General features: G+C 44.2%; 1 protein-coding gene across 3 annotated transcripts; it reads right to left on the bottom strand.

Moving 5' to 3' along the window:
* Window positions 1-1,611: 1,611 nt before the first annotated feature.
* Window positions 1,612-20,142, bottom strand: LOC110520534 (CRACD-like protein). 3 transcript variants are annotated; one of them, XM_036975098.1, is made up of 11 exons: window positions 19,974-20,142; window positions 13,679-13,749; window positions 11,533-11,659; window positions 9,341-9,473; window positions 7,186-7,350; window positions 6,918-6,986; window positions 6,579-6,815; window positions 3,894-5,190; window positions 2,558-3,567; window positions 2,346-2,466; window positions 1,612-2,215 (listed from the first exon to the last, which is right to left on the bottom strand). In XM_036975098.1, the coding sequence occupies exons 2-11, from the start codon at window positions 13,728-13,730 to the stop codon at window positions 2,010-2,012; spliced, it is 3,417 nt and encodes a 1,138-aa protein (XP_036830993.1). In that variant the 5' UTR covers window positions 13,731-13,749; window positions 19,974-20,142; the 3' UTR covers window positions 1,612-2,009. The 3 variants fall into 3 exon arrangements, with proteins under 3 accessions (XP_036830993.1, XP_036830994.1, XP_021453600.2); XM_036975099.1 differs by lacking the exon at window positions 19,974-20,142 and adding an exon at window positions 13,913-13,960; XM_021597925.2 differs by lacking the exons at window positions 13,679-13,749; window positions 19,974-20,142 and having other exon boundaries at window positions 11,533-12,043.
* Window positions 20,143-23,190: the final 3,048 nt, after the last annotated feature.

The raw sequence follows: 23,190 nt of genomic DNA, 5'->3' as shown, positions 1-23,190 counted from the left end.
TGCTGCAGTAGTTTATGTGTCGGGTGGCTAGGGTCAGTTTGTTATATCTGGAGTACTTCTCCTGTCCTATCCGGTGTCTTGTGTGAATTTAAGTATGCTCTCTCTAATTCTCTCTTTCTTTCTCTCTCTCGGAGGACCTGAGCCCTAGGACCATGCCTCAGGACTACCTGACATGATGACTCCTTGCTGTCCCCAGTCCACCTGACCATGCTGCTGCTCCAGTTTCAACTGTTCTGCCTGTGATTATTATTATCTGACCATGCTGGTCATTTATGAACATTTGAACATCTTGGCCATGTTCTGTTATAATCTCCACCCGGCACAGCCAGAAGAGGACTGGCCACCCCACATAGCCTGGTTCCTCTCTAGGCTTCTTCCTAGGTTTTGGCCTTTCTAGGGAGTTTTTCCTAGCCACCGTGCTTCTACACCTGCATTGCTTGCTGTTTGGGGTTTTAGGCTGGGTTTCTGTACAGCACTTTGAGATATCAGCTGATGTACGAAGGGCTTTATAAATACATTTGATTTGATTTGAAATAGTGTTATACACAGGCTATACCTGGCTGTTATCTGAACACAACAAATTACAGTAAATGTTGAGTGACAATGTGCTTCATGGAGCAATTGTAATGTATCTGACGGTCCTCGCCGTATCCTGGTGTGGTGGAGGTGAGGGGGCACTGTCATCTCCTCCATCCGATAGGAGAACACCCTGAACGCAGAAGACATGGGCGCTGCATCCTTGGTTTTCGATTTGACGCTTTCTTTGGGCTTCTCCGCACCGTCTTGTAACACCGAGTGCGGATATGCCGGTTTCCAAAGCCCGCTGTTGTCCACTAGCACAACCGGGACGGCCTCCTCCTCGGACACGGCGTCGTTGGACGCGACAGCCCAAGAGTTCCTAAGAGTGTAGGTCTCACAAAGGCAGTGACGCGGCAAATAATACCAGGGAAAGATGGTATGGCTTCATAAATCTTTGAGAAGTTGTCTGTGTTTAGTGAGTCACGTATGTGTGTTTTCGTAATGTAAGCAGAGAGCAATAGGTGGAGCCACTAGTTACGCAAGGGGTAGACAATAATTGCCACAGCGCCACCCCCTGGTACAGCACGTAATGACAGGGTGAATGTTGCCCTCCTTTCCTCGTTGACATTTTCTGACATTCTGAAATTCTCCCAGGCCAGAACTAGTCATACATGCTGCTTTAAATATGGTTTGACACATTCTATATTTCTGTGCAGCTTTCTGAAGTTGTACATTGTATTTGAATAACCAAAAATAGTTTTGAAATTAAATGCTTAAACAATAATTTGGTGGGTGATTATATTTGTCCTATTGGAAATGTTTTTTTTTCATATCCCGACTCCCCCTGAGACACCCTTGGGGAGTGGGATCACGGACAGGGTACTTTTAATGCTCTGTTTGTATAGTCAGCAAAAATACAATGCCAGACAACTGTCTTATTGACAGAAAACACACCGATACATCAACATTTATTACAGACAACTACTGTATGATATAAATAATGTATTTCTGATGAAGCATTCGTAGATAATTCAAACAATATTATTTCCAACATAAGCCCAGACTTTGGGAAAAAAATGTTTGGATCAAAACTCAAAACATAAGAATTTATTGACAGGAAACCAATCAGCTTCATAGTTATCCCATACAAGAAACATGAAATACAAACATTGTTTTGCAAACACAGCACGTCTGTACATTCAAGGGAAGCATGTTTTGCCAATAGTTGTTGCTTCCAAGGTCAATTAAATTCCACTTCAATGAACTCAACATCTCACTTTGTCCTTCAGTCTCTATACATTCCCATCACTACCATTGTTGATGTTCCTCTCCCTCTGTCACTCTCACAACTTACAATGGAGCTCTTGTACAGAGCAATTAGCAATAAGTGCATTCAAATAAGGAACTCCCCCTTCTCTCTTTTTATCTCTCTATATATACACAGTACATATCCCCTGACACTCCCCCTCCTTCCTTCCTTTCTTATTCTATCAGTCCATGGTCTTGTCATTCCAGGCCATTGACTTCCTCTTGGCCAGTTCCATCCAAGATGGCTGACCCCCGCTGTCAGAAATGGTCTGCAAGGGAGATGATGACGAAGGTGATGATGAAGGAGACAATGAAGTTGGCATGTTTTTCCTCAACCATTTGTCCTCTCGGTCTGCAAGTCTGCCTGCCACTATGGTTGGGCTCGATTCTAAGAGGGGAACACATAGAGAGGCTGTTATGATGACCATAGAAATTAATAGGACACTATCTTAATGGTTACTATAACATATAATTCAGTCATTATTTTAACCCATCCAATGTATTTAACATCGCTCTACCTGGCCTCCTGTCGAGTTTAACATCTTTAGCGTCTCTGTGACTGGGTGTGGCTTTGGGAGGAGCAGCCAATTCAGCCGTGGGCTGAGACTCAGGTGGGGTCTTGGTTCTCCTGAGCTCTACCTGTATTGGGGAGGAGTGAGCGTGAACTGAAACTCTATTTGATTAACACCTCTGTTCTCAGATGATGTGTGAGAGAGATCAGGGATGTTACCTTGCTTCCAGCAGGAGGGGTCCACTCTGCCCGTTTCTCCAAAAAGGCTGCCGTCCCTCCCACAGTCGATGGCCTGTCCCGGTCCACCCTCTTCTCTGTTGACACAGCCGCCCCCTCACTATTCCTCTGGTCGCCAGGGATCTTCTCACCTCTCACTAGGAGTTGGACTGGGGTTGCTGTTGGAGCTAAGGCTGGTTTGGGCTGGGGGATAGGGTTGAGATTTAGTGCGCTCCAAGGGGGCTGAGTGGAAGTTGCACCCATTGGGGCGATCCGTAGTGTTATCTGAGCTTGGGTCTGTGGAGTGGAGCAGAGGGTGGGCTGGTTTGCTCGTCGGCTGGACTGTGGGGTCACCTGAGACACGGCGCATTGTGTAGACTGGGCTAAAGGTTGAGTAGCGGTTGGTTGTGCTGCTCGAGTGTTGATTTGGTTGGATGTCTGTGTTGATGGTTTTGAGTTCTGTGTTGATTGTTGTGTCATTGTTTGTGGTTGTGTTCCGTTCTGTGTCCGTGGTGTTTTGGTGGTCTGCAGGTGTTTTGTGGTCTGTGTCACTGGTAGCTTTGTGGTCTGAGCCTGTGGTGGCGTTGTGGTCTGTGTCACTGGTAGTTTTGTGGTCTGTGTGGGGGCTTGTGCTGCTGTCTGTGGTGGTTTCACTGCATTCTGTGACTCCAGTAGTTTAGCAGTCAGGGGTTGCATTGTGGTCTGTGATTGAGGTTGTGTTGTGGTCTGAGCCTGCGGTTGAGTTGGGGACTGCATGCCGGTGAACTCTCTGGGCAAACTGCTGGTGAAGAGCTGCTGGAGGCCCCTGGTCTTCCCCCATGCCATGCTCATCCACGATACGGCAGCCTGGGGTGCCGCATGGGGGGCAGTCAGGGGGTTCTGAGGGGCTGAGGTGGTAGCCTGGGCTTCTATGGGTAGGACAGGGAGGGTTTGGTCCTCTTTAGGTCTAGCTGGGGTGGTTTGGGCCTCTTTAATGAGAGGTGAGGGGGTAGGCTGGGCGGGGGTTGCTGTATCTGAGGGAAGAAACAGGGGGTTAGACACATTCACATGATGAAACAGCACTGGTGGTGTTTTAACGAGCACAGTAACAGTCTATCATTCCGGTGTAGCCTGCCATTCTTATTCTAGTGCAGCATATCTCCTTCATTGGTTAACTGCCCTGATAACATAGAGATTGCATATTCTGTAGAAGTGTAGCTGGGGACAAAGTCCAGCACTGACATCCCTATCCAGTAAGCACATGACTTACAGTATATTATGTTTGTTATTTACCATGTATGCCATGTTGTTATTTACCCACATGGCTGAATATTCATCCATTTCAGAGAGGGGGTCTCACCTGCTTCTCTGAGGGAGCCAGCTCTTCCCCTGGATGAAGACAGTGTTGTGGGGGAAACCCAGTTGTTTGTATAGAGCTTTTTGGGCATGGAGTTAGCCCTGGTTGGAGGGGTGTCCCGAAGCCCCTCAAGCCCGGTGGGTTTTGAGGAGGGAGTATAAGGGGCAAGAAGGAGAGCGCCCACCTCCGCACTATGACGCTTTATCTTGAGATCTGATTGGCTGGTGGTTGCCTCCGCCTCTACCCTCGGAGAGAGAGAGATGGAGCGAAGATTCACGCCAAATGCAATTTTCCCATCTACCTCTGTCTCCTCTTTTGCTTCCACTGCATCCTCCACTCCCTCACCGCTCTCCTCCTCCACCTCCACCCCTTCCGAGACTTTCCCCCCCATATCGATGGCAGTCAACTCCTCTTCTTTGGGCTTGTCCCTCTCCCGCCTGCCCCTCTGCTGCTCCTGCTCCCTCTGGCTGGCGTTTGAGGGGTTCAACTTTACCTCTGTCCCATCCTCCCTCTTCGCTCCATCCCCGGCCTGCTCCACTACTACCAAGAAACCACCACTTCCCATCCTGGGTGTTTCTCGCCCCTTGGCTGAGTTGATGGAGAACAGGAAGGGCCCGGAGCCTGGCTTCGGAGCTCCTCCAGTGGACATTGGCTCTGCCTGACCTGTGTCCTCCTGGCCTGCAGGTGGCTGTGTGGTACTCTGACCACCAGCCCTAGCATCTGTCTTGCTCCTCAGAGAGGACGTTCTGAGAGTCACCACTGCGGTCAGGCTAGCTGTGGGCCTGGCAGAAAGGAGTGGTTCATCTTTGGGGCTACCCTCGGTGCTGGGGGTAGAATTCGGTACCCCACTTTTGCTCAGGACGTCCCTCTTGGTTTGGGATGGGTCTGGGGGCTTGGGGGCTCCCAGGGACTGTTTCAGGGTCTGTTGTTGTGGAGTGTATCTCAGGTCCTGAACTGTGGTCACAGACGAGGGCTGTGGCTGTTTAGCTCCAGGTAGCTGGCGGGTCACAGGGGCAGGGGAGACAACTGGAACGCCAGGATAGGGCTGCTCTTGTGGGGAGAGCTTGCAGGGGAGAGTGGGTTTTTTGGGGGACCCCTCAGCCTCTGTGGAACTCGACTTTAGGGGTGTCAGCTCTGGGGGTGCAGTGGAGGTGGTCGACCCCCCTTGTTGCGACTTTAGGATCAGGGTAGAGTGACAGCGTAAACGTGTTCTCCCCCCGGTAATGGCAGGCCCTTCCTCATCTTCAGTCAACTGTTGGTCAAAGTTGTTGAGACTCTCTGAGCGTGGTCTCGACTCAGTCTGGAGAGAGAGAGAACGAGACAGATTCTGTCAGACCTGGGCCCTGACAGTAAATCTCAGTAAGACAAGATTAATGGTGTTCCAAAAAAGGTCCAGTTGCCAAGACCATGAACACAAATTCCATCTAGACACCGTTGCCCTAGAGCACACAAAAAACTATACATACAGTACCTCAGCCTAAACATCAGCGTGACAGGTAACTTCCACAAAGCTGTGAACGATCTGAGAGACCACTGTGACTGACCCAAAATTAAGAAAATATTTGACTGTGCAGACTGTAAACACCATGTAAACATATGTGGACTTGCTATTGAGAAAGGCCACCAAAGGCAGACCTGGTGCACACTGCTCACAAAATGTAGTAGAAACTGAGCTGCACTTCCTAACCTCCTGCCAAATGTATGACCATATTAGAGACACATATTTCCCTCAGATTACACAGACCCACAAAGAATTCGAAAACAAATCCAATTTTGATAAACTCCCATATCTATTGGGTGAAATACCACAGTGTGCCATCACAGCAGTAAGATTTGTGACCTGTTGCCACAAGAAAAGGGCAACCAGTGAAAAACAAACACCATTGTAAATACAACCTATTTGTATGTGTATGTATTTTCCCTTGTGTACTTCAACTATTTGCACATCATTACAACACCGTACACCGTATATAGACATAATGACATTTGAAATGTCTTTATTATTTTGTGAGTGTAATGTTTACTGTTTATTTCATTTTAGTTTATTATCTATTTTACTTGCTTTGGCAATGTAAACATATGTCTCCCATGCCAACTAAGCCCCTTAAAATGAGAGAGAGCGAGAGAGAGTATCACTAAAACAATACAGAAATACACGATGGAAAAAGAAGGAACAGCACGTCAGAAATCAGCTCAATGTAATTGAAGAATCAATAGACTAACGACTTCTGGGAAAATTGGATAACACTAAACAAACAACAGGAAGAGTTATCTATCGAAAATAGTGATGTATGGATAAACAACTTCCCCAATCTTTTTGGCCCTATAACAAAGAACAAAAAGCAGAAACATATACATGATCAAATACAAATCTTAGGATCACCCATTTTCCCTTTTGTACTTTAACTATTTGCACATAATATGAAATTTGAAATGTCTTTGTTCTTTTGGAACTTTTTGTTTATCTATTTCACTTGCTTTGGCAGTGTAAACATATGTTTCCCATGCCAATAAAGCCCTTAAATTGAAATTGAGAGAGAGAGAGAGCAAGGGAGCGAAAAAGCGAGAGACCGATCATAGAGCAAGTGTATCCAGTTAGTATTTTGATATTCCCTGAGCCTTCCTCTGTATGTGTGAGATCCAGAGGCAGAGCCCCATGTGGTGTTGGTATGCCCAGGCAGGTCTTACCATGTTCAGCCTTTTGTTCTTGGCGCTGGCTCTCTGGTTCCTGGGTTTGATGGACATGCGGTGGCGGGCGGCAGAGTTATCCAGGCAGGGGGTGAACTGGGCTGGGGTGATGAAGTCCAAGGCAGGGGGGGCAGGGGAGAAAGCAGTTTGGGGGGCAGATGGGGTGTGGGGCACGGAGTTGGTAAGACGAGGTTTGGGCACAGGGGAGAGGGGACGGGACGAGGGTTGGGAGCAGGCCTATGAACAAATAAAACACAGGATAAACATTTGGATCTATGACAACTCATAGTTGATATCAAGTGATATAGTGAGTGACACTCAAACAGGAAAAGGTATAACCTGCACTTCCTTCTCACTTCCTGTCCCTGCTAAACTCAGAGAGATATGGTGCCTGGGAGGGGCAGGGAACTGTGGAGGAAAAGGGAAGGGTTTGGGTGATGCACAATGGCTGATGAGGAATGAAATGTTCAACTACTGTATCTGCACTGCTGGAATATGAACATAATTACTGACTCAATGAGAGAAAATTGAGGTATGGAAGGTTTGTTAAGGGTATGGAATTTGTTGAGGGTGGAGATCAGATGGAGAGAGTGGGTGATGGGCTCACCTTGTAAGATAACCCCCTGGGGGCCATGTTGTTGCCTATGGAGATTTCGGGGGGGCTGTGGGGCAGACCATCGTCCTCTGAGCTGCCCCCCAGGTCCTCGGGATGTTTCATTGGCAGAACCAGTGGGGGCGGGCCTAGATGCATGTTCTGCTGCAGCAGCTTCATCTGGCCAATCAGAAAAAATGCAGAAACCTTGCTTGAGATCTGCTTGGTAACCCATTGACATCAATTCCTGATTTACACAGAAGAATGGGGGTCTAATCCATTCTCTCTATATATATATATATATATATATATATATATATATATTACTACCAGTCAAAAGTTTTAGAACACCTACTCATTCAAGGGTTTTCCTTTATTTTCACTATTTTCCACATTGTAGAATAATAGTGAAGATATCAAAACTAGGAAATAACACATATGGAATCATGCAGTAACCAAAAAAAAGTGTTAAACAAATCCAAATATATTTTATATTTGAGATTCTTCAAATAGCCACCCTTTGCCTTGATGACAGCTTTGCACACTCTTGGCATTCTCTCAACCAGCTGCACCTGGAATGCTTTTCCAACAGTCTGAGCACTTGTTGGCTGCTCAAACTCATCCCAAACCATCTCAATTGGGTTGAGGTCGTGTGATTGTGGAGGCCAGGTCATCTCATGCAGCACTCCATCACTCTCCTTCTTGGTCAAATAGCCCTTACACAGCCTGGAGGTGTGTTGGGTCATTGTCCTGTTGAAAAACAAATGATAGTCCCACTAAGCGCAAACCAGATGGGATGGTGTATCGCTGCAGAATCCTGAGGGAGCCATGCTGGTTAAGTGTGCCTTGAATTCTAAATAAATCACTGACAGGGTCACCAGCCAAGCACACCATCACACCTCCTCCTCAATGCTTCACGGTGGGATCATCCGTTCACCTACTCTGTGTCTCACTAAGACACGGCGGTTGGAACCAAAAATCGCAAATTTGAACTCATCAGACCAAAGGGCAGATTTCAATTGGTCTAATGTTTGTGTTTCTTGGCCCAAGTAATTATCTTCTTATTGGTGTCCTTTAGTAGTGGTTTCTTTGCAGCAATTAAACTGTGAAGGCCTGATTCACACAGTCTCCTCTGAACAGTTGATGTTGAGATGTGTCTGTTACTTGAACTCTGTGAAGCATTTATTTGGGCTGCAATCTGAGGTGCAGTTAACTCTAATGAACTTATCCTCTGCAGCAGAAGTAACTCTGGGTCTTCCTTTGCTGTGGCGGTCCTCATGAGAGCCAGTTTCATAACAGTGCTTGATGGTTTTTGCGACTGCACTTGAAGAAACTTTCAAAGTTCTTGAAATTTTCCAGAATGACTGACCCTCATGTCTTAAAGTAATGATGGACTGTTGTATGGACTTGTTCGTTTACCAAATAGGGCTGTCTTCTGTATACCACCACTACCTTCTCACAACACAACTGATTGGCTCAAACACATTAAGGAAAGAAATTCCACAAATTAACTTTTAACAAGGCACACCTGTTAATTAAAATGCATTCCAGGTGACTATCTCATGAAGCTGGTTGAGACAATGCCAAGAGTGCAAAGCTGTCTTCAAGGCAAAGTGTGGCTACTTAGAAGAATCTCAAATATACAATATATTTGGATTTGTTTAACACTTTTTTGGTGACTACATGATTCCACGTGTTATTTCATAGTTTTGATGTCTTCACTATTATACAACAATGTAGTAAATAGTAAAAATAAATAAAAACCTTGGAATGAGTAGGTGTGTCAACTTTTGACTGGTACTGTAGATATTTATGGTTAAAACCAAATCAAAACTGTGTAGAAATTATAATGGACATACATTTCTACAGTTTATTGACTGTGTCCAGCTCGATAATCACCCAAATTAAAGCTAGAAAGCCAGGGAGTATCGGAAATTTCAAAAACGATGGATAGAGAACTATATTTTGCTCATCTTGACGGCAAGAAAATATAACACATTTACAGTGTGGCCTTCCGGACCTCGTTGAAGACCCCTGGGGCTAAATTAGTTTGACGTCCTGGTCAATGGGGTTTACTTTGAGGTGTGGGACTCCTTTTGAATTGGGTTTGGGCCTTTAGATGCATATGCAGGTTTCTAGATCCAGGGTTCTCCATGGAATGCAGACACACCTGGAGTTCTTTGATCCTGCCTTGGACGTTCTCCTGGGATAGAACCCTGGGCTGCTCTGGACTAGACAGATCCTGGTCGGGCAGGAAGATACTGTCATGTGACAACGCTCGTGATCCCAAAACGCCTGAACACCTGGTAGACGAGGGATGGAGAGAGGAGGGAATATGGATGTCATTGAATCAATACTACATTTGTAAACACATCCATTCACACACAGTGGTGTAAACTAGTTAAGTAAAAATACTTGAAAGTAGTTTTTGGGGGAATCTGTACTTTACTTTTAATATTTATATTTTTGACAACTTTTACTTCACTAAATTCCTAAAGAAAATACAGTGCCTCATAAAAGTGTTCAGACCTCTCAACTGTTTCCATGTTTCATTACATTACAGCCTTATTCTAAGACAAAGCAAAAACAGGTTTTTAAAAATTGTTAATTGTTAAATTGCTAATTTATTAAAAATAAAAACTGAAATATTACATTTACATAAGTATTCAGACCCTTTACTCAGTAGTACTTTGTTGAAGCACCTTTGTCAGCAATTACAACCTTGAGTCTTCTTGGGTATGATGCTACAAACTTGGTACACCTGTATTTGGGGAGTTTCTCCCGTTCTTCTCTGCAGATCCTCTCAAGCTGTCAGGTTGGATGGGGAGCTTTGCTGCACAACTATTTTCACGTCTCTCCAGAGATGTTCGATCGGGTTCAAGTCCGGGCTCTTGCTGGGCCACTCAAGGACACTCAGAGACTTGTCCCGAAGCCACTCCTGTATTGTCTTGTCTGTGTGCTTAGGGTCATTGTCCTGTTGGAAGGTGAACCTTCGCCCCAGTCTGAGGTCCTGAGTGCTCTGGACCGGATTTTCATCAAGGACCTCTCTGTTCTTTGCGCCGTTCATCTTTGCCTGGATCCTGACTAGTCTCCCTGCCGCTGAAAAACACCCACACAGCATGATGCTGCCACCACCATGCTTCACTGGAGGGATGGTGCCAGGTTTCCGACAGACATGACACTTGGCATTCAGGCCAAAGAGTTGAATATGGGTTTCATCAGACCAGAGAATCTTGATTCTCATGGTCTGAGAGTCTTTAGGTGCCTTTTGGCAAACTCCAAACGGGCTGTCATATGCCTCTTACTTAGGAGTGGCTTCCGTCTGGCCACTCTACCATAACGGCCTGATTGGTGGAGTGCTGCAGAGATGGTTAGAGATGGTCCTTCTGAAAGGTTCTCCCATCTCCACATTGGAACTTTAGAGCTCTTTCAGAGTGATCATCTGGTTCTTGGTCACCTCCCTGACCAAGGCCCCTCTATCCCGTTGCTCAGTTTGGCCGGGTGGCCAGCTCTGGGAAGAGTCTTGGTGGTTCCAAACTTCTTCCATTTAAGAGTTATGGAGGCCACTGTGTTCTTGGGTACCTTCAATGCTGCAGAAATGTTTTGGTACCCTGTGCCTCGACACAATCCTGTCTCGGGGCTCTACGGACAATTCCTTCGACCTTATAGCTTGGTTTTTGCTCTGACATGCACTGTCAACTGTGGGACCTAATATAGACAGGTGTGTGCCTTTCCAAATAATTTCCAATCAATTGACTTTAACACAGGTGGACTCCAATCAAGTTGTAGAAACATCTCAAGGATGATCAATGGAAACAGGATGCACCTGAGCTCAATTTCGAGTCTCATAGATAATGGTCTGAATACTTATGTAAATAATGTATTAAACCAAAAAGTACATGTTACATTTAGAATGCTTGGCCAGGACAGCAATATCGACCAATTCACACACCTATCAATATAATAGGTTGTCAGCCCTACTGCCTCTGAACTGGCAGACTCACGAAACACAAATACTGCATTTGTAAATTATGTCCGAGTGTCCCAGTCTGTCCGTAAATTTTAAAAAATACAAACAACAAGAAAATTGTACAGTCTAATTAAGGAAGTTGATGTGTAGCATTTCCTTTTACTTTTTACTTTTACTCAAGTATGACAATTGAGTATTTTTTCCACCACTGTGCTTAAGTACATTTTAAAACCAGATACATTTTTGTTTAACTTTTACTGGGTGACTTTTGCTTTTATTTACGTCCTTTTCTATTAAGGTATCTTTACTTTTACTTAAGTATGACAATTGAGTACGTTTTACACCGCCACACGCACACACACACCAACTCCCCCACATACACACAGACTTACAGATTCTCCGCTGAGCCCAGCCCCTCTGCCTCTGTGACATCACTAGCAGACTGGCTGAATTTGGTCTCTCGCTTGGTCCTCCCAAACAGACGTATCTTCAGGGTCTTCAGTTTAGACTTCCTCTTTCCTAGGGGACACAGGTCATGACAGCCCGCATACAGATGGGTCTTTCTATAAATAATAGGGCCGATGTGTGACACTAACCAGGTTTCCATCCAACCTTTTTATGCGATTAAAGTAGCCTAAATGACTAAAAATGTTGTGGAAAAAGCACATATTTCGTTAAACTTTCCAAATGTGGACAAAACAAAATACACTATACAAGGTGGGATCTTTTTGTGCCGGTAAAATTAATGATGCAGTCTCGCAAAAAGACGCATTCTTGCGTTCTAACTACCCGCTATTCAAAGTGCTCTGAACAAATTAAGGGAATTGTTCACAAACATTGGCACATCCTAAAATCCGATGATAGTATCGGTAATGTGTTTTCGGTCCTTCCCATGGTCGTATTCTCGCGGGGCAGAAATCTCAGAGACCAAATGGTAAACTCTGATTTACCACCCCAAGATATTCCTGAACAACGTCTATTTGCGCCCCTACTGGATGGAAACTACAATGCAATGGCACTTATAAATGTAGATCCTTCAAACACCCCCAAACAGGGAAATCGATCCCAATAAAAGGTGTTATTACGTGCTCCACTAAGGCAGTTATTTACCTTATAACTTGTCCTTGTGGTAAAAATGATGTAGGTAAAACAAAGCGCGAATTAAAAGTACGTATCTCAGAGCATCGTAGCACTATTAGGTGTAAAAACTTTACTTATCCAGTTGCGGCCCACTTCTTGGAGGCAGGCCACTCGATTTCGTCTCTGCGTTATATTGGCATCGAACATGTCACCCTCCCTAGGAGAGGGGGTGACCTTGATAATTTATTGTTAAAACGAGAGGCACCTGGATCTTTAATTTAAAGACCCTAGCGCCCTTCGGTCTCAATGTAGACTTTGATCTGAAGCCATTCTTGTGATTATTGTGACTTTGCCATTGTAATTGTCTGTAAACTTGTGTAGTCAAATTAATCTATGATTGTATGTTATCCATTTGTTTGTATGCTGTTCTTTGTATGCCATTTTAATATTTGATTATTAACCAATGATATTAGGCCACTCCTGGCCATGATTACAGACACCTGTGTCTTTTGACACTATATAAACAAGTCATCCCGCAGTGTTTGTGATTATACCCTGGTGAAGACAGCTTGGCTGTCGAAACGTTGGAAATTAAATTATTGCATCTGAGCTCCTAGAGTGTGCGGCTCTCTTTATTTTCAACTTTTCTACTCCGCTAGCCAGCACCTCGTCTTAATAGGTGTGCGTTTATTTTTCTTCTAAATCCTCACTGGTACCCTAGAAAGACCCAGATGCATTCTTATTCATACTGAAGGAATTCAGTTGTACAACTGAATAGGTACCCCTTTCCCTTGCATACAGGCTTCTACAGCTACAAACACACTCTATAACACTCTGACTCACCCACTCTAACACACTAACCCAGATGTATAATGTGACACTTCAACACACACTAACATGTGCCTAGTTGGATACACACGCTTCTCACACTCCTACAGGCACATTCTCTAACACTCTAACACACTCTAACCCACTCTAACCCATTAACACACCCTAAACCACTCTAACCCATTAACACACTCTAATCCACTCTAACCCACTCTAACCCACTAACACCCACTAACACCCACTCTAACCCATTAACACACTAACACACTAACACCCACTCTAACACACTAACACCCACTAACACTCTAACCCATTAACACACTAACCCACTAACAACCACTAACCCATTAACACAATAACCCACACTAACACCCACTCTAACCCATTAACACACTCTAACCCACTCTAACCCCCTCTAACCCATTAACACACTCTAACATACACTCTAACCCACTCAAACCCACTCTAACCCTCTCTAACATACCATAACCCACTCTAACCCACTAGCACACACTAACCCACTCTAACACACTAATAGATGATTGACGGAGATAGATACACACTTACTGTATCCTAACTCAGCTTTTGCATGGTCTCTAAACATCATGCACATTTTCCAGAGTGCCTCACCTCCTGTAAGGTCATCAAGGCTGCCCTCCCCATCTCCTGGGAAAGACTCCATCACTCCTTCCTTTCAACAACTGCAGGAGGAATAAAGAGAGAGAAAGAAAGGGATGAATAGATAAAACAATAAAGCATAGAGACAGACAGACCAACAGATGAAAGCAGATAGGGAGAGAAGCCAGCAGCCAGAGGAGAAAGAGAGATGCAGATCTGTTATATCTAACAGAATGTCCTTTCTACCATGGAGTGAATGCTCAAACCCAATCGTCTCTGATCATGCTTTAGTCTCTGTGAACACGCTTCTACGCTGCACATGTATGAGTCTGATAACACACACCTGAACAGAACACTATCTCACACCCCACCTGAGCACAAAGGTTTATTGGCACTAAGACTTTTGCCTTGACCTAGTCGTGAAGGTAGGTTGAGAACACACTCCTCCATAGGTTCCTGGATGAATCACTGTTTACAACTTACAGCAGATAGACAAATGGAACACCAAGATATATTAAGTTAACGTACGCACACACACATGCATGAACGCACGCCCACAACCACACACCCAGGTAGCACACCGTCTCTGTGGTCATTACAGCCATATAACCTGGCTCTGCCTTTGAATTATTGAAGTCTACAGTGTGAGCTGCTGGTTGATGGCCAGAGGCTGATAAGCCAGACAGCCTGAGGCTGTGGAGAAACATGCACAGTTCAGCCTGCTCCTGAGTCCCCTTTGAGACTTAGTCTTCATGAGTTGAGTTGATCTATGGGGTGGCAGGTAGCCTAGTGGTTAGAGCATTGGGCCACTAACCGAAAGGTTGATAGATTGAAGATAGATCCCCAAGCTGACAAGGTAAAAATCTGTCATTCTGCCCCTGAACAAGGCAGTTAATCCACCGTTCCTAGGCCGTCATTGTAAATAAGAATTTGTTCTTAACTGACTTGCCTAGTTAAATAAAGGTTAAAAAAATAAGTCTAAAAACACACTGTTGCATAGTCCTTGGAAATGCGTCACCCTTAATATCCTTTATGGCAGGGGTCTTCAACCCTGTTCCCAGAGAGCTATTCTTCTGTAGGTTTTCTTTTCAACCCCAGTTGTAACTAACCTGATTCAGTTTATCAACCAGCTAATTATTAGAATCTGGTGCGCTAGATTAGGGCTGCTTTAGGGAATAGGTTGCTATTCAAGACAGACTGGAAAACAGTGAACACCTCCACTGTAGCAGCTGCTGCCTGCATACACTGTGTAAAATAGAGTTAGATTCAAATGTGGAACAACTAGCTATACAGGTGTAGGATCTTAATTTGACCAGTTTCTCAAAGCAGGAATATAATCCTGCAACAACAGGAAATGTGAATTATTGTGGGTATTATAATTGTTTTACATTTTTTTTACTGGTTGATACATTTTTGGTTAGTGCAAATGAAGTCAAAATTAAATGTTAAAGTGGAAATGACTAACCTTTGTAAACCTTGAATACACTACAAGTTTGCATTTCTGGGTGATCAAATTACATAAGATCCTATATCTGTACCACAAGGCCCCTGAGAGAAAATGGTGTCTAAAGACACCATGCAGCTCCTCAGTGCCATCTAACGAGCCAGAGGAAAGCGGCACCAGAAACAGGTGATAATCAGCAAGATTATTGACATTGCATAGAGATCCCTGTACGATTTCACAGCCCCATAATCCCACGACAACAGATTAATCACCAATTTCCAATGTACCAGGCCCAGCGACACAAAATTTAGCTGACACACAGAGTGTATAAACAAGCACTGTGTTCACAGAATATGGGAGAATTGCAGACACAGTATTTAGACAAATTATGTATACAATGTTCTACATTCTGTACAGTTGCTGCATGTCAATTAGACACAGTAATCCAAAATCAATATGCTGTGACATAGTCTTGAAGACAGTTTTCAAAAATAAGTGCTTTGTATAATGCACCTCCATCTAAAGGTTCTTATACTTAAAATGATGCTGCGTTGCTAAACCAGTTCTGGCCAAGGACTAACGTTCCTTGTGTTCACTAACCCAGTACTACCAGTCACCCTTACTGCACTGTAGCTATCCCTCCCTCCCACGGGGCATCAGCGGATTCTTTGTCCTTTCTTAAAAAACTCAGGCTTCTGTCCTCCACATCTGCTTTAGTTTTTATTTAACTAGGCAAGTCAGTTAAGAACAAATTATTATTTACAATGACGGCCTACCAGGGAACAGTGGGTTAACTGCCTTGTTCAGGGGTAGAACGACAGACTTTTACCTTGTCAGCTGGGGAATCGATCTAGCAACCTTTCGGATACTGGACCAACGCTCTAACCACTAGGCTACCTGCCACCCCGAGGGAGGGAGAGACTGACAATAAGGACAGAGTGAAAGGAGGGAGGGAGAATAAGAGAGAGGGAGGGAGCGAGACAATAAGGACAAAGAGAAATGCAGGGACAGAGAAGGTCAATCCATGCCGGGGTCAGCATATGCAGAAAGAGAGAAAATAGAGCATAGCGGGGAGAGAAGGAGAGAGGGAGAGAGGGAAAGACAGAGAGAGAGAGAATGAGAGAGCAGACAGAGACTCTATTACATCAGTAACACACTGTGGCCCACTGCGCTAAGCTCCTTATGAAAGACTAACCTGGTTTTAGGCCCAGAAACGAGGACAGAGAGTAATACATACAGCTGCAGTTGGAAAGAGGACAGGCACTACTGCAGATGGAATCATTTACACATTACCACCACTATGCCACATTGCACAGACGCAGGCGTGTGTCTCGAATAGGTGTGTGTGTGTTTGTTTGTGGGTGTGCGTTCATTTGTGCGTGCGTGTGTGCGCACGTACGTTAACTTAATGTATTTCATATATTTTGGTGTTCCATTTGTCTAGCTGCTGTAAGTTGTAAACAGTGATTCATCCAGGTACCTATGGAGGAATGTGTTCTCAACCCACCTTCACGACTAGGTCAAGGTAAAAGTCTTAGTGCCAATAAACCTTTGTTCTCAGGTGGAGTGTAAGATAGTTGGAAAGAGGACAGGCTGATGCTGATGGAATCATTTACACATTACCACCACTAGACCACAATGCACTCAGACAAAGGGGTGTGTGGACTGTTGTTGAAGGCGTTGTTAACTGTTAACAATGAGAAGCTTTCAGCTGAGTTTGAAGTTCACTGCTCTATTATCATCAACACCTGAAGCACCTCATGTCCCTCCTCATTTGCCAGGGGTTATTGATATTACTTCTACAGGTGCGGCAAATGTAAATTAACTCCAATGGAGCTTGTGCGAGATTTAACCATCTGGAACTGATGTCATAGCTGAGACAATACATGGATGTGATGGGGATTTGCGTGTCCATGCGTCAGTCACTCGGAACTTTTTCATGTGTGATCTTTTGGAAGTGATAAAACTGTTTGGTCAAGTTCTCTCTAGTGTGTCAGTTACTGTTACAGTAACCACAGGTCATATTAGTGAGTGGCCAAGCCACTGTGTTGGGAGAAGAGGCGAGGAGAGGTATTCTATATTATTACCTAGCTATTCTCTGTTTCTGGATGGTTTCTGGATGGTTTGGTGAACAGCTTGGTGCAGGAATATACTGTAGCTTAAACTACATCTGCGTCAGAGGAGGCTAGTGGGATGACCTATCGGAGGATGGGCTAATTGTAATGGGTGGAATGGAATAAATGGAAGGGTATCAAACACATTACACATATGGAAACCATGTTTGACTCCGTTCCATATATTCCAATCCAGCCATTACCATGAGCCCATCCTCCTATAGCTCCTCCCCCCAGCCTCCTCTGATCTGCGTTGTCCAGAGTCATATGGTGAGTAAATCCCTCTCTGTTTCTCTCTGCTCCCACCAGGATGAACTCTCAGCTGTGATATTTGGACCACTTCCAACATCCCAGACCCAGATCTATCATCGTCCATCACTCCACAGTCTACTGTATCATCATCCATCACTCCACTTTCTACTGTATCATCATCCATCACTCCACAGTCTACTGTATCATCGTCCATCACTCCAGTCTACTGTATCATCGTCCATCACTCCACAGTCTACTGTATCATCATCCATCACTCCACAGTCTACTGTATCATCGTCCATCACTCCACAGTCTACTGTATCATCGTCCATCACTCCACAGTCTACTGTATCATCGTCCATCACTCCACAGTCTACTGTATCATCGTCCATCACTCCACAGTCTACTGTGTCATCGTCCATCACTCCACAGTCTACTGTATCATCGTCCATCACTCCACAGTCTACTGTATCATCGTCCATCACTCCACAGTCTACTGTATCCTCGTCCATCACTCCACAGTCTACTGTATCCTCGTCCATCACTCCACAGTCTACTGTATCCTCGTCCATCACTCCACAGTCTACTGTATCCTCGTCCATCACTCCAGTCTACTGTATCATCGTCCATCACTCCAGTCTACTGTATCCTCGTCCATCACTCAAGTCTACTGTATCATTGTCCATCACTCCAGTCTACTGTATCATCGTACATCACTCAACAGTCTATTGTATCTTTCTACTGTATCACTTTCTACTGTATCATCGTCCATCACTCCACAGTCTACTGTATCATCGTCCATCACTCCACAGTCTACTGTATCATCGTCCATCACTCCACTTTCTACTGTATCATCCCAATGAACTGATAATACTGGATCTGACATCCAGCAACATACTTTTCTAATCTCCTCCATTTGATTTACTAAGCATTTAGGTGTATTGGCTGTCAGAAAGAAAATGAACTACACCATGGTGGGTGGAGTGGGCCACAGCTTGGTAGTAGATCATGTGAATTAAGCAAATTTTCCATTGTGATCATAAATCACCTCATATAGAATGACCTATTTTGCATCTCATCTAGGGCATATGTTACTGAGAGAGGTAGGCTACTGAGAGACGGTAGTCTACTGAGAGAGGTAGGTTACTGAGAGATGATAGGCTACTGAGAGAGGTAGGCTACTGAGAGAGGTAGACTACTGAGAGAGGTAGGCTACTAAAATTCTGTAGACTACTGAGAGAGGTAGGTTACTGAGAGACGGTAGTCTACTGAGAGAGGTAGGTTACTGAGAGATGGTAGGCTACTGAGAGAGGTAGGCTACTAAAATTCTGTAGACTACTGAGAGAGGTAGGTTACTGAGAGACGGTAGTCTACTGAGAGAGGTAGGCTACTGAGAGAGGTAGGCTACTGAGAGACTGTAGGCTACTAAAATTCTGTAGTCTACTGAGAGAGGTAGGCTACTAAAATTCTGTAGACTACTGAGAGAGGTAGGCTACTGAGAGACGGTAGTCTACTGAGAGAGGTAGGTTACTGAGAGATGGTAGGCTACTGAGAGACTGTTGGCTACTGAGAGACCGTAGACTACTGAGAGACCGTAGACTACTGAGAGACCGTAGACTACTGAGAGACTGTAGACTACTGAGAGATGGTAGGCTACTGAGAGATGGTAGGCTACTGAGAGAGGTAGGCTACTGAGAGATGGTAGGCTACTGAGAGATGGTAGGCTACTGAGAGACCGTAGACTACTTAGAGATGGTAGGCTACTGAGAGACTGTAGGCTACTTAGAGATGGTAGACTACTGAGAGACTGTAAACTATTTAGAGATGGTAGGCTACTGAGAGATGGTAGGCTTAGAGACTGTAGGCTACTTCATATACAGAAAGAACATGATCCCCCATCTATTGTCCTGTCTAGGAGCAGAGAAAATGTATGTAAACCGTCATTGTCCCTGCTCTTTCTTCCAGATCAAAGTCAAAGATGACTCTCATCTGTCACTCAAAGATTTGCGGTATTTTCAGTGGGATTATATTATTTTCATTGCAGAACCCAGATGAGGACCGCATATATCGAGATTAAGGCCGATTATAGATAGATTTTAATCCGATCCCTGCGGGAACTCATGCGGATATTTATTTAATTCAAACAAATGTTTTCTAATGAAGAAAACACATATTCATTAAATGAAGTAATGATCTATGTTGGCCATGTACTACAAGTCCAACATAGTCTTTATTGCTCATTTTACTTTGACATTTTTACGAGTTTTCATGAATGCAAATTGCGATCAATGTCTAGACTGTTCAGCTCCCCTTGATGAAAGTCGCCCATATGGTAGTGGTAAACTCATGAAAACCGAGAAGGTCATTTATCTGCGGATGATTATTCTGTTGTCTATATGAATAGGATGAATATATACAGTTTGTGACAAAGTACGTATTTCTTTACAGAGTTAATGAATTGATATGTTATGGCAAGGAAACATGTTATAATACTTACTGTACCGACGTTGCTAGTGTTGAAGGAGAATTATCCAAATGTCATATTATTCTGGAGCGTGGATGGGAGCTCACAGCTGTGTCACTGTCAGTTCGTAACGTAGTCTACCTACACTTCAAGGCTGTGGAGTACTGGTACTGCTTGCGAGCTGCCACTGCTGTCCTCTGTCCGACGTTTACTATCATCCGGTCCTTAACGCAAGGATTTTAACCCTTCATCTACTGAAAAGATAACGTCTAATCAGATTGTCGAGGATTAAAAAATAAAACAAAGTGTGTTTTGTTCGTTTATTAGGATCCCAAATGGCAGAAGCTAGTCTCACTTGGGTCCGACATCACGAAAAAGGCATTACAGACAACAGACTTTACTATTCAAACGGATCAAATCCACCAGTCAAACCACCGGTGCAAATAATGAAATAATTAAAGTGTTAAGGGTATTACTTTACGATACGTTAAAGCCTAGGGATTGTATTTTGGCAACCCATTAATCTAAAATACCATATAATTATAATATTTTACGATTATTATAAAGTGAACGAACTTCAATGTCCACTAGCTGGCGCCATGTACTTTCACAAATTGACAATCAGTTTCAAGAAAACTTGTGTCTGTTCATAACCTGTTTAAAATATATATTTTATATAAAAAATGACCAAACTAACTTTCGGATCCACCATTAACCATTCCGGTCAAAGTGAAATAACAATGTCCTTGATACACGTAATTAGCAAGGACCCCCAAACAACAGCCAGGCTTGGTCAGACCAAACTTTATGACTGATCACGTAAACCTAAAAATGCACTTGGTGTTTATTTTATGAGTGAGTGAGTAAGTAAGTGAGAGTGAGAGAGTGTGCGAAAGATATCCACTGAGGTCATATGTCATATTCACAGTAGCCGATGGAGAAACGACACTATGGGAGAGAAAAATAGGAAAAATGCTGTTTAAATACTGACTTTGAACAAATACTACTGGATTATTATTCTGTGTGTTCTATATCTTTTCTTTGATGAATGATTTGATCAGTCAGTATCAAGGACTACATAAATTGAAGACTGAACAAAGAGGAGAGAACGATCCATGGTTGAAGTCTGGCCTTTGGTTTCTTGAAGTAATCCAGCCCTCGTCCTATCTTGATGATCCATCCGTTGTCAAACCTTAGGGATCATGATTATAACCAACATTAAAGCAAATATTATATAACGTGCATGTGCCAAATGGCCCATTAAAGATCTAATTCGACCTAAGTCACTGATGCTAGGCTATATTGCCAAGCCATGGTGTGTGTCTGCCATGGTGTGTGTCTGCCATGCACGTGTGTCCTGGGTGTGGAAATTGATTGATTGAAATGTGTGGTATACCTGATCTCCCAGTAGTGAAAAGTGGAGTACTGGAGGTCCAACACACACCATGGCAGACACACACCAATGCAGACACACACCCTGGCAGACACACACCCTGGCAGACACACACCATGGCAGACACACACCCTGGCAGACACACACCCTGGCAGACACACACCATGGCAGACACACACCATGGCTGACACACACCATGGCTGACACACACCATGGCTGACACACACCATGGCAGACACACACACCATGGCAGACACACACACCATGGCTGACACACACCAAGGCAGACACACACCATGGCAGACACACACCATGGCAGCCACACACCATGGCTGACACACACACCCTGGCAGACACACACCATGGCAGACACACACCATGGCTGAGACACACCATGGCTGACATACACACCCTGGCAGACACACACCCTGGCATGGCAGACACACACCATGGCTGACACACACACCCTGGCAGACACACACCATGGCAAACACACACCCTGGCAAACACACACCCTGGCAGACACACACCATGGCAGACACACACCCTGGCAGACACACACCATGGCAGACACACACCATGGCAGACACACACCATGGCAGACACACACCATGGCTGACACACACCTTGGCAGACACACACCCTGGCAGACACACACCATGGCTGACACACACTATGGCTGACACACACCATGGCAGACACACACCATGGCAGACACACACACCATGGCAGACACACACACCCTGGCAGACACACACCCTGGCAGACACACACCCTGGAAGACACACACCATGGCATAACAGACACACACCATGGCATAACAGACACACATACCATAACAGACACACACCCTGGTTCTGTAGCCTCTGCTTGAGCTCTGACAGGGCACTGGTCTGTTGGGAGTAATTATCCCCCTGCAAAAAAAAACACACAAAAAAAACACACACACACAAGTGGATCAGGTAAACAACACATGAGAGACTTGGCATTGGGAATAGGTTTATAACTGTGCAACAGCCTTAAAGAACACAAATGTTATATACAGTGGCTTGCTAAAGTATTCACCCCCCCTCTGCATTTTTCCTAATTTGTTGCCTTAAATCCTGGAATTAAAATAGATTTTTGGGGGGTTTGTATCATTTGATTTATACAACATGCATACCACTTTGAAGATGCCAAATCATTTTATTGTGGAACAAAAAAGAAACAAGACAAAATAAATGTAAAAAGTCAATAGTTTGTAGAGCCACCTTTTGCAGCAATTACAGCTGCAAGTGTCTTGGAGTATGTCTCTAAAAGGCACATATATAAGGCACATCTAGCCAGTGGGATTTTTGATCATTTTTCTAGGCAAAACTGCTCCAGATCCTTCAAATTGGATGGTTTTCGCTGATGTACAGCAATCTTTAAGTCATACCACAGATTTTCAATTGGATTGTGGTGTGGTCTTTGACTAGGCCATTCCAATACATTTAAATGTTTCCCCTTAAACCACTCTGAGTGTTGTTTTAGCAGTATGTTTAGGGTCATTGTCCTGCTGGAAGGTGAACCTATGTCCCAGTCTCAAATCTCTGGAAGACTGAAACAGGTTTCCCCTCAACAATTTTCCTGTAATTAGCGCCATCCATCATGCTTCAATTATGACCAGGTTCTCAGTCCCTGCCGATGAAAAAAATAATAGAAATGTATTTTCTCACTCTTTAACCGGTATGTAGCCTCGTTGTTGTTATGTAATTATCTTGTGTTACTTTCATTTTATTTATTTTTTACTTTAGTTTATTTAGTAAACATTTTCTTAACACTATTTCTTGAACTGCATTGTTGGTTAAGGGCTTGTAAGTAAGCATACACGTTAAG

Source organism: Oncorhynchus mykiss, chromosome 3 (assembly GCF_013265735.2).
Source record: "Oncorhynchus mykiss isolate Arlee chromosome 3, USDA_OmykA_1.1, whole genome shotgun sequence".
Taxonomy (NCBI): Eukaryota; Metazoa; Chordata; class Actinopteri; order Salmoniformes; family Salmonidae; genus Oncorhynchus; species Oncorhynchus mykiss.
The sequence above is the reverse complement of the archived record's forward strand: the minus strand, read 5'-3'. Positions and strand labels throughout refer to the sequence as shown.